The sequence below is a fragment of the Thermobia domestica genome, chromosome 1 (assembly GCF_964235325.1).
Source record: "Thermobia domestica chromosome 1, izTheDome1.hap1.1, whole genome shotgun sequence".
In the NCBI taxonomy this organism is placed as follows: domain Eukaryota; kingdom Metazoa; phylum Arthropoda; class Insecta; order Zygentoma; family Lepismatidae; genus Thermobia; species Thermobia domestica.
The window spans coordinates 2046918-2059105 of NC_137454.1; the positions used below are offsets into that span (position 1 = coordinate 2046918).

General features: G+C 36.7%; 1 protein-coding gene across 2 annotated transcripts in view; it reads left to right on the forward strand.

Annotated features, from left to right (window-relative positions):
* LOC145683077 (TBC1 domain family member 31-like) overlaps positions 1–12188 on the forward strand; it is a gene marked incomplete at its 3' end in the record, with an annotated part of 85393 nt that overhangs the window by 58742 nt on the left and 14463 nt on the right. For both annotated transcript variants that reach the window (XM_081754438.1, XM_081754441.1), the window contains 4 exon segments: positions 1474–1646; positions 5385–5525; positions 8999–9178; positions 10707–10845. In XM_081754438.1, the coding sequence (XP_081610564.1) occupies positions 1474–1646; positions 5385–5525; positions 8999–9178; positions 10707–10845 (633 nt within the window).

The window sequence follows — 12188 nt, forward strand, 5'->3', positions numbered from 1 at the left end:
TCTGCAGATGTCGATGAACAATCGAATAGGTGGAATCGAGTTCTGTGGTTAGTTCTGCCACTGTTTGATATGAATTGGCTTCAGCTGCTCGCGCGGGGCATCGTTGTCTTGCTCTGCAGGTCTTCGTTGTCATGGCATATGGATGAGGAATTTGTGGAACAATGTCTCACACTTCCATGCTCATATACGACTGAACAACCCTGATAAAACTGATACAGCATTACATTCTGTATAGGGTCTGTGACCGCCATATTCTAACACGTCTCTATTACACAACTTGAACTCCCTCGTTGTTATATAGTCGCGTTAAGCTGTAGGCCCACGTCGCGTAGCCACAGCACTGAACAGACTGCTGAATTCTAACCGAATCAACCGGTCACCAACTGTTACACAAATTGCCGTCCGCACACTGCTACGTCAGCCTCCGTGTGCTCCATTATTTGCATATGTAGAAACAAATAAATTTTAAAATAGTTACATATTCTACTTTAAATACTTTATAATAAATTTTATTATTATTGTTCCACATGGTTTTCGCATAAACAATTAAGTTTCTATATATTAAAATGCTAGGTGTATATGTTTGTGGCCAATCCTTTCCACAATGAGATCTCGATAACCACAAGTGCTAGAAACCTGCTGTTTTTGCTGGTCTATTCCAAATTTTGTGTAGATTGCTCAGCCCTAATTGATAATTTAAAAAATATGTCCGTTATTTCTATTACATTTTTTTAGAGGTACGCTGGAAGTGTTGAAATTTAAAAAAAGTAAAGCATCATATCCTGTGAGTTATAGATTCCAACACAACAGTGTTGTATACAGGGGTTTGTTTTATGGCCAAATGGTAATGAAAAACGAAGGATAACCATTTCTCCAGTCTAAGATGAACCTTTATTGTTTGGAGTGTTTTGCCCAATGAACACCATATATATCACTGACATCATCATTAATTATGTATGTAATGTATTTGCTTATTGCATACTGCATGCAAGAAGAAAGAAAACACTGATCATACATGAATTAGAAACTCCAACCTGAAGTAGGCTCAAGCTTGCAAACGGTGCGATATATTGAAAAAAAAATCGAAAAAATCTCTCCATTATGGTATCCCGTGCCGATTTTTATCAAGACGTCTTTCAGTTGTGTCTGTAAAGGAATATGTACATATATTGTGAGGAATGACAAGGGGATTCATGCTCATATGTGAATGATACGCTGTGTAGAGAATGCAGGTTCAGCTAGTATTATCTATTAGATTAAAAAATAGTACTGTAAATGTGTTATTAGGCCCATTTTACATTCTACTTGATTACCTCACAGTGCAACTGCTCACATTAACAGAAACATTTATCTGTGTTTATCTTTTATATCATACTTTGTAATACTTTTTATTTTAAACTAAGTTAATTTCATTGTTTAATTGCTGCTGTATCAAATATTTACTTCTCAATTCCATAATTATTTATCTTTCAGTTAACTTCTGCCAGCAGTGGTTCGAGTTCTTCCCATTCCCTCCAATCAACGTTCTGTCGGTTATTGAGAACAATTTGGGAGAAGCCGATCCAGAGTTACTTCAGCATTTCTGTAACCACGGTATCAGCTCCAATACGTATGCATGGCCTCTTCTGGAAGTTGCATTTTCAGAGGTAAGCCAATCCAACAGCCACACAATGTTGTTTCATGTGGCTCAGTTGGTGTTGTGAAGCCTATCTATCAGCATCTCAAAGAAGTAACTACAATTAAGCCGCTGCTCATCCTATTAATCTATACTATTCTACAGGGTAAGGCAAAAAGATGTTAACATTAAATGGGGGTTTACTCACCTGAAATTACAAGGCAAGGATTTGGTTACAGGGTTTCAATTTCGGCACCCATCTCCATCAGTGCACTTATGGAGTCTGCCCATTGTTGATGTATGGTCCTCTGGTCCATTTGGGCAGGGATAGCAGCGATGAACTAAATGATGCGGTGCTTCAGGTCGTCAAAGTTGCTAGGTTTGCTGGTATGCACACGATCCTTGACCGCTAATGTGGAAAGTTGCTTCGTCAGAAAACATGAAAGAGTTTCTGGCTCCATGCGCACCATTTTCAAGATAATTTATGGAGCATTCATACGTGCTTCCTTCTCTGTGTTGTGAGATGCTGCACAATGGTATGGCTTCATTCTTAAATCACGGTTCTAACCACTGACCTTTGAGAAATGTTAGTCTCTAGAAAAAGTCTGCGCGAGGACTTGGTTGGGTGGCTACCATCGCTCCCTGGACGAGGATGATATTCTCTTCAGTTCGAACAGATCTCTTTGTACCACTGTTTCCCTCGCAATCGTCTTGAATGGACCCCGTCCTTATAAACTTCTCGTAGATCCTACCAATTGTCAAGCGCGAAGATGCATCCCGTCCGGTCCAGGCCGTGAATTTTTCATTTACAATGCTTGGGAACTGAAAAACCTCCATCCAGGTAGCTATTTTCCTTCGTTCCTCAATGAATATCGGCTCGCCATGGTTGAATCTGCAAAACAAAAACAAAATAATCACCCATTTAATGTTAACATCTTTTTGCCTCACCCTGTATAAAAGAGTAAAAGCGACTCTCTTATCTACACCCAGGTCGTACTACTGTAGCTAGAAAGATAAAATTTGAGCAGAAAACTTTTTTCTTATCACAGAAGCAAGGAATAAAAAGCAATCTTTTGAGGCATATGTCCTGAGATTAAAGGGAGTTTTTTTCTCCAAGATTAGAGTATCTGAAAAATCCTAGAAGCTAGAAGATGGAACTCGGTATTTAAACTCTTCACTGAAAATAACTAGAAACATGTTAAGGGCTTTCAAGAATTCCACTCTTTAAGGAGAAAGGGAACAATTCCTATAATATTCAAATTTCCTACTCTTTATTCAGAAAATGCCTTGCGACATTCTATATGTAAGGTTGTATTTAAAAATAAAGGGAGTACGCGTTTTTGCGTTTTCAAAAATTCCGCACTTAACGTGCCAAAGGAAAGATTTCTAATATATTAAAAGTTCCCAGTTCTCTATTCAGAAAATTCCCAATGTAGAAATTCGCTTGATGTGGAAGTCTGAAATACGGGATACAAACCTTCATTAAAAATGAGCAATGCTCTAGATTGATGTGCAAATTACAAACGTCACACGATGTATATGATATTTAATAATTAACACTATGTATACTTCTAATGAATAGTACATCAAAATCACATTTATTGAAGCTTAAAGTGGCACTTACCCACGAATAATATTTATATATACCCGAGCTCAAGGCTTACAGACACACGAATCCTTTTACGTTTGTTTTATTTTATTTTATTTTTTTATTATTAGCCTTTCAATACAATATTTCAGGGTGTCTACAGGTCAAGAAAGTCAAGGAAAACTAAAAAAAAATCGAACACTAAGTCAAGAATGTCAAGAAAAGGCACAGTAGGTCAAGAATTTATGTTTTATATCCCAATGAATTTCTGCGGGATCAGCTTCTAGTTGCAAAGCTTGAGTTTCTTCAGTCAGCTGCACTTGAGTTGGAACCTTTTCTTGCCACAATCTGCTGTACAGTATTGTAACCAGATTAATTGGTTAGAAAGTATTTGTTACTGCTCACATTTTTGCTTACTAATGTATATTTTTCATTACTTAAAAAACTATTTATGAGATGAGTGAAGATAAAGGTTTTATGCAAGTACAAATGTACACGTTACCATGTGTGTTGTGACGACTTTTTTTTTTTGTCACGGCAGTGAGTATTTGTACTTACTAAAATGCCATAAATCACTTCATAGAATGTCGTAGAATGTGTAATCACATATAATCTGTCATTTAGTAGTAATGTGTTCACCGCTGTTCAGGATGAAAGTTAAAGTGTATTCTAAGAGGCAAGACTGAGATAATAAGATTAGGTAAATTAGATGTGCAGTCTTTATTAATTACAAGTTGCTAAGAAAAAAAGCGTAATATACCTTTAACTTCCATCTTAATCGGCCATTGGTTCGGGATTTATAAAAATACCCTAAAATACTGTAGTACTTGGTCAAGAAAATTTGTAAAATCGTCAAGAAAAGATCAAGAAATTTGCATTCTCAAAACCTGTAGACACCCTGTATTTGTTCCGACATTTTTACGATGTTTACAACCCACAGAACAACTGAGTCACGTAACTGCTTGGTCCACCTCTCACCTGCACGTTTCAGTTGTTAAGAAGCCCCATCACGGCGAAATTAAAATACTGCTAATTTTACAGTAGTTATGTGATATCTTCAAATAGATAAAAGATAATCGCATTGTGGAACAAGAATACCCTACATACTATTATTTTACATGAGATACCGTTATCACGACTCACTTATCTGCTTTTGATTTCCAGCCATTTAGAAAATCGACATTTATTTTGGCGTTTCTAAATGGCTGCAAACGGAAAGCTGCTAGGTGACTCGTGATAACAGTACCTCATGCAAAATAATATTGTCTAGGGCGCTCTTGTTCCATATTTCGATTATCTTTTATCTATTTGAAAATATCACATAATTACTGTAAAATTAGCGGTGTTTTAATTTGGCAGTGATGATGCCTCTTAAAGAATTTCTGACCCAGTTTCAAGTAATGATTAATTTTATCCCCAACAGATACATTTTGCAGCGGTTTCTAAAATTCCAGCGTTAAAGGAAGTAAGGGAGACCATTTGTACTATATTCAGGTTTTAGGTTTTTATATTTATTAACTCTTATTTTTTCCTTGTGAAGAATGAGCACTTCTAGAAGTTCATATTCTTTCAGTACTTTAGAATTACTTTTGTGTATGTTGTATCATTGAACTAGTGGTGGTCAAAAAACAGGTTTTTTGGTTTCCGATTTTTAGGAAAACCGAAACCGGTTTTTAAAAATTAAAAAAATGTTTACTGAAACCGGTTTACACCGAAACTGGATTCGGTTTTATCCAAAAAACAGTTCGGTTTCGGTTTATTGATTTTACGGCATTGTAACATGCGTCGAAAACACATATGAAAGAAGCTAAAAAACATGTGTAAATTCTCATAAATGGAAGTGCAAACCGAAATCGATATGCTTAAAAACAAATAGGTATAAAAACAAAACTGTTCTTGTTGTAAACGAATCCAGTTTTCGAAGAAATGTGAAACTCTGCTCTGGTGAGAAACCGAACCGGGTTTTGAAAAAAAAAATGAAACCAGTTTCGGTGAAAACTGAACCGGGTTTGGAGCAAAACCGAAACCGGTTTCGGTAAAAAAAACGAACCGGTTTTTGGAGAAAACCGAAAAGTCTGTTTACTAGAAATCAGTTTCTGTTTTTTATTAAAAGAACGGTTTTACCCATCCCTACGTGAACGTTCTTCGGTATGGAAAATAACACTGTGAATATGTTTCTAGGTTTTGTCATCTGCTGAGTGGATGCAGCTGTGGGACCATGTTTTGGTGAACGAACCGTCTTTCTTCCTCTTGGCTGCAGTCTCCTACAACCTTACGTTCCGAAACGTTCTCTTAGCGTGTAAATCCAAAGATGATTTTGAGGTAAATACAAAATTTTTTGTTGTTTATTAATATTTGTAACAGCACTAAAGAAATACCTATGTATTTTGTTGTTATGATAACTGACTGCGTAGCGTAGTGGTTTACGCATCGGCACAGTAAGCCGGAGATTTAGGTGCGATTCTCAAGCCAGTCTTACATTTTTTACTCTTTGTATGTCATTGTACGAGTGTACTCCTTCAAGAATTTAAGCTGAAAACCATCGGCGTTGATCACGAAGATAAGATGAAATTCTTGTAAAAGTTTTGGGAAGAGCTTATGAAAATGAAATGAGTTGAAATAGCAGGGCTCATAGCGAGTCACTTTTTTTAAAACTAAAAGTTACTTTTTTCCAAGTTGGCCACCAAAAGTTACTTTTTTTTTTCAAATTTGTTAGTAAAAGTTACTTTTTTGGGAGGTAAAGTGACTTTTTCGTGTGATTTATGTTTTCCATTGACAGTTTTATAAGAAAAATATAAAAATAAACGGAAAAAGGCAGAAACTTGTTACTCATTACTCTTCTGAAAGCTTCAGTACTTGCTGCCACATGTGAAAGAGTGAGCTCTATTCTCACTTCAGCTTTTATTCTTTCTAAAGCACAGTGTATGGTTGGTGGATGCTTAAGCTCTCAATGTGGGGTTGAGAACCCTTCTGTGTCGATTTTTTCTTCTATCATAATAGTCTTTTAGTTTTCTCTCGTAATAGTTAACGCTCCGCTCAACGTTGTGTGTGTGTATTTATGTGGTTCATCATGTTCGTCTTGTGTTATTCTTCTTTTATGTTCTTCTTAAGAGTAGGTGATGAATTTGAATATTTCATGGGTTTGAGAACTCTCAATGCTAAGTTAAATATAATGTCTGGGATTCGGAAATAGGCCAGAATTGGTTCCACTTACTCAGAAGCTTCTTACATCTCCTAAGTCTGCTTACTGTAACTACAAAGCATACTTAGAAAACCTAAGAAAGGAGGAAGCTCAAAAAGAAGTAAAGAAGAAAAGATGAAACAAAACAACAAACAAAGAGAGGTGATGGAGAAATTGACAAAGGAAAAAAAGGGGCATGATGAGATTTTGGACACTTTTTCGTGTGCTTTTGGTCACTTTTCAACTATTTGCAAGAGACCAGACCACTATGAGCCCTGAAATAGTTAAAGTCCCACGGTTATGCACTTTAAGCCAAAAAAGAATAGATGAATGAATATGGAAGAATTGGTAGAGGGAAACGGAAGAACTTGAGAAAACCCTCAAACACAATGTTGCCTACTACAGACTAACGTAAACTGGAACTCGTTTGCATGAGAGGTGAGCGTCATTGATCCCCTCTAATCCTTGCAGCCAAAGGAGATTTCAAGATCTTCATTGCCCCTTTTGTCGCCTCAAAATTTTCAAAACTGATGCGTGAGATTTCTCGGGGTTCTCCTGTTTCATCCTGCTTTCTTCATTCCACCATTTCATTCATCTTGCGTCGGAGCGTAATCACGGGACGTTAAACTAAAGAATCAAAACAGTCTTACTTTATCTTCTTGACTAAGACGTAATAAGAATTTTTGGTAAGGCTGGCCACATTGTTTTCTTTACTCTTTTGTTTGCCATCAAAAACATGAGAATGTATTATGAGGTAAGATAATTTTATTTATCATATTTTCAAGGTGGCTTTCAGAACTTCCACCTTTACCGAAAATACTTTTCGTTGCTTATTCATTGTCCGTGCACACTGAATCTTGTTACTTAACAAATAAACAAATTAAACAAAATAAAAATGCAGTCATCATCATTATTAGCAGGTCACTTGCTGCAAATAAGAAGCTTCCATGCTCCACTGTCTTCCGCTAACCTCTTCGTCTTCACGTAGGATTTTTCTGTTTTGATACTGTCCGTTAATTGTAGTCTCATTCTCTCCCTCCCTCTCTTTCCTGCGCCCATACCCTCTAAAACGTCCCTTATGATATACTTTCTTCTTAGCCAATGTCCCAACCAGTTTCTTTTCCTCTTCTTAATAGTATCCTTTCTCCACTACCATTTCTAACACCCTCTCATTCGTTTTCCGCTCGACCCAGCTAATTCTTCCCATTCTTCTCCACACGCACATTTCGAAAGCTTCCAGTTGTTTTTCACCATTTTTGCGTAATGTCCATGTTTCTGATCCATCCAGTACAATAATGCACACGAAGCATTTTATGAGCCTTTTTCTCAACTCTTTATTCAAGGACCCACAAAATAGACTTTTCTTCCTCCTAAAGGCTTTTTTTCGCCATTCCTATCCTTGGTTTTATTTCACGTTCACATTTCATATCACTAATAATACTACCCAGGTATCGAAAATTAATCACCTGTTCTATTTTCTCCCCTCCTACTTCTATATTTGATACCTTCCAGCTTGTTTTAAACAATGCCTTTCTAACATGTATTTTTATCCAATGTTCTTCACAGCCCTTCCTCAAGCTTTTTAATATCTTATTGATTTTCTCTTCAGATTCTGCAACAAGCGCCATATCACCTGCAAAGCACACACACCTAATCATTCTCCCCCCTACTGAAATGCCGTCTTCATTTTGTAGGCTCTTTTTCTCTATCTCCTCTTTAGATATAGGCCCTATATCAAATATTGTTAGTGAGAGACAGCATCTCTGTTGAACTCCCCTTCCAATTGCACTTCCGCTATTATTAATTTAAGGGCATGTAATGTAATATTATTAATTTAAGAGAATGATTTTAACCCTTATCCGGGCAAGACATTTTTGTAACGTAAACGGGCAACCGGGGCCTGTCAGGCCCAGTATATATTTTAAGTGCAGAATACACAAAATCAATGCCTATTGTCACTTACTGTTCAGACTAGTCTAAAATGTACCGGTATATATTTTTGTCAAGTAGCGAAACTTCGTGTCACGCTTTTGTAAGCCGACCAAGCAGAATAGCAAATCCGGTCCAGACAGACATTTTTGTAACGTAAACGGGCAACCGGGGCCTGTCAGGCCCAGTATATATTTTAAGTGCAAAACACTCAAAATTCAATGTCTGTTGCCGCATACTGTTCCGACTAAAGGTTACAATAGTCACGTGTTCAATATATAATTATGTGACAATTTGATCTAACATTTGACAGGAATTTCACTAAAGTGGCCCGGTTGCCCGGTTACGTCAGGAAAAGATTTTCAAATAAAAAAATAAAAATGGAAAAAAAAAAAAAAACTTTACCAACTCGATATGTTCATGATTTTAACTTCGACGAAAGATAGAAGAATTCAGTATTTTATGTCTTCGAAATATGTATGGTTATTGAAAAATTTTAGAAAAATGAAGCTACTGGGCCTGGGAGGCCCCGGTTGCCCGGATAAGGGTTAAAGAAGTGTTCTTCGTTCATTGTTACTGTTGCTGTGTTCATGTCTTAATAATTTGATGTTTACTGATAGAGTGAGCTCCTGCTGGCAGTCTACCATGGAACCAAAACTAATGAATTATTGTTCTTTGTTTTCAGTATTTCTATCACAATCAGAACCCGATCGATATGAAGAGGTTTCTGGAGAAGACGTATGAGCTGCTGGCGAAGACTGACGAAACCATCCATCCAAGGAAACACATGGAAAAATTCACTCCTTTGCCTCAGGGGAGTTACCCCATCTTCACCAAATACCCAAAGGTCATAGTGGATCGTCAGGTAATGTAAACAACTTAAGTGTTTCTTTGTAATGCCTTTACTTCGCACATATCATCACGCGTATTGCATTTCATCACGGAGGAAACCTTCAGTGGACCTTATTACTTCCTCTTTCTTATACACCTCCCATGAATATTGTGTCAAGCAAGCGAAAAGAGTTTCCTCTTTACTGCCACTTTAGTGTTTTCCGCCTTTCTTAATACGTAATCAAACTTTGACCTGGCTACACGTTCTGCCGTCGTAACATTGTAGCTCCGTATTCAAAACCCGTATTCGATACATGTTGTCTAATTGCCTATTTCGTTTCTTAACTCCCTTCTAAACTCTGGGACTAGACATTAATTTTGAAATTCAAATTGCTTCTTTAATGTTTTTAATGTGTTCGTTTTCAATACTTCTTTCTAGATATATCCCTTGGTCTTAATCGTCTATAATGACCTTACCTTCATTGTTTGATAATATTAATTCAGACTTTTTGGAAGGGTCCACTTTGGCTCAGTGGTAGAGCGTTCCTCTCTGGTGCACGGGGTCCTTGGTTCGATTCCAACTCGCGCCAAGTGAACTTTGTGGTAGACAGACACCGTGTGCGTGGGTTTTCTCGGGGTTCTCCTGTTTCCTGTCACTTTCTTCATTCCACCATTTCATCCATTTCTCATCATCACCGTCTCCTGTAGCATAGCCGGCGTATCCATTCGACGTAAAACTTAAAGATTACGTTTTCATTTTTTCAGATTTTTTTGGAGTCTGTCTACAGAATATGTCGAATATTTTGTATTGTATGATTACCAATTTACTGATATTCTAACGGAGTTACAGCAATAATTTGGAAAAAAATGAAATGAAATAATTTTTACGTACTACGGTTATGCCGGCTAAGCTAAAAAAGACTGTGATGATGAGAAATAAATGAAATGGTGGAATGAAGAAAGTGGCAGGAAACGGGAGAACCCCGAGAAAACCTACGCACACGGTGTTTGTCCACCACAGAGTTCACTTGGCGCGACCTGAGATCGAACCAGGGACCCCATGCACCAGAGGTGAACACTCTACCACTGAGCCACCGCGACCCAGCAATAATTTGGAATATGATAGACATAGAGTTACCTATTCTAGTGTTTTATTACTTCACAAGACTCATGAACGATTAATTCTTGATGTATGAAACAATGCATCGGCACATCTCCAAGTAAATCTCGTAGTCCACCAAGGATACAAAGAATAATCAATTGTGTGAACTCCAACAATCAATGCACAATTACTTGCATGGATATAATTTTTTCTATGTTTGCACAGCTCATTCCGCTTATTCTCACAGTAACAAAATCTTTTCTGCCCAAGTAACCCTAACAACTTTATCGTATTATTTCAGTTTCTTATACATTTATATTTATTTTAATTTTTTAATTTTTTAATTTGTTATATTTTAATATTTGCATTTATTATTATTACTACATTTTATTATATATAAGTGCCGCATTTATTTTGCAGTATCCTGTATATATAGAATTGTAATGGTCTTAATTTGCAGGCAAGATACATGGCTGAGATCCGCCAGCAGGAGGAGGAGATCTTGAAGGAAGAGGAGGAGCTACTGAAGCTAAAGATTCAACATGAGAAGAGAATGCAGGAAGAAACCAGAGGAATTGATCAGCGGAGGATTCTGGAAGGTCGGTTACATTAACAAGTATCTTTCTCTATTGCATTGCACCACAAATTGCATTGCACGTAAGGTACTTCTCTATCCCTTTAGGGATTCATTCAAATCATTAATCGTCAAATATTCGCTTGCTATACTGTCAACATTGTCAATACGTAAGTAGTGAAAAGAAGTGGAGACAGGATAGGTGAGGATTAATTGCGAAAGTACTAACACCTTTGGGCTTTTATGGCTTCTAAAAGGTATAAATATTTTGTCATTGTCTTTCTTCTTTTGAAGTTGGTAACGACGATAACAGTGTCAATAATACTACTCCAACTTTTATGTAGGAGTTTAATTTTGATTCCATTGTTCGAATGAAAAAGGGCTCGTATTCCTACATCTGTATGGGCGAACAAGATTTTTGTGTGTCGTTTTTAGGTGTTTCTAAAGGCCTGATGTTTGAACATTGTTGTATTTGGCATGATTGTAGATTTCCGGGACTAACCCACAGGAAGATTGCCAAAACTGTTTTTTTTTTTTTTAAATTTATTTATTTATTTATTTTGTTTTTAGGGGATCTAAAGAGGAAATGGAAAAATTGGAGTTTTCTTGGGATGCAAAATCTTATCTTTTAGCTAGTTGAAAGTTGAAATACGAAAATAAATTTGAAGTTCGGTAGAATTGCGGGTTTAAGGGATGCGAGGCCATAGGCCGTGCAAATCTAATATATGAAAGGGAAAGTGATATTGTTGGGAGTGCATCACGGGAAAACGGCTGAACCGTTTGAAAGGAACTTTGAAATATAGTATCTACCTCAAACTTATGTTCCACTTATACCATTTTGATTAAAGCAGGTAGGGGTTCAGATATTTTCCATAAATCTATTCTGCCGTCCGACTTTAAATAAATAAGTCAATGCAAGTAAAAGTGGCTTTTATTCATGCAGAATGGGAGATATTGAAGCCAGTTAAGTACCATAATATTTGACAAGTGTGTTTTGAAATAGTATATTGATAATTATACTGTATTTACATTTACTTCCATGGATAATTGTATTTACATAGTTGAGAGTGATGTATTGATCTTTATATTTACATATAACCAAAGGCGCATGAGATAAAGGTAGAAAGCTGATCCACAGGTACGATATTCAAATAGCTAATTCATGACTTGTAGTACAGTCAAATCAAGGAATGTTCATTCGTACGAATCCATACATTGAGACTCTACACAGGGACGGTATCTGGTATAACTTCCTTGTTGCATGAATAGTACTCATTACAGGTTGTACAAATGCAAACGTTTGTTTTTTTTAGAGCATTGGTTTAAAGTACGAGGGGTAATCCGAAAGTAAAGTTACAAAGCCTGCAG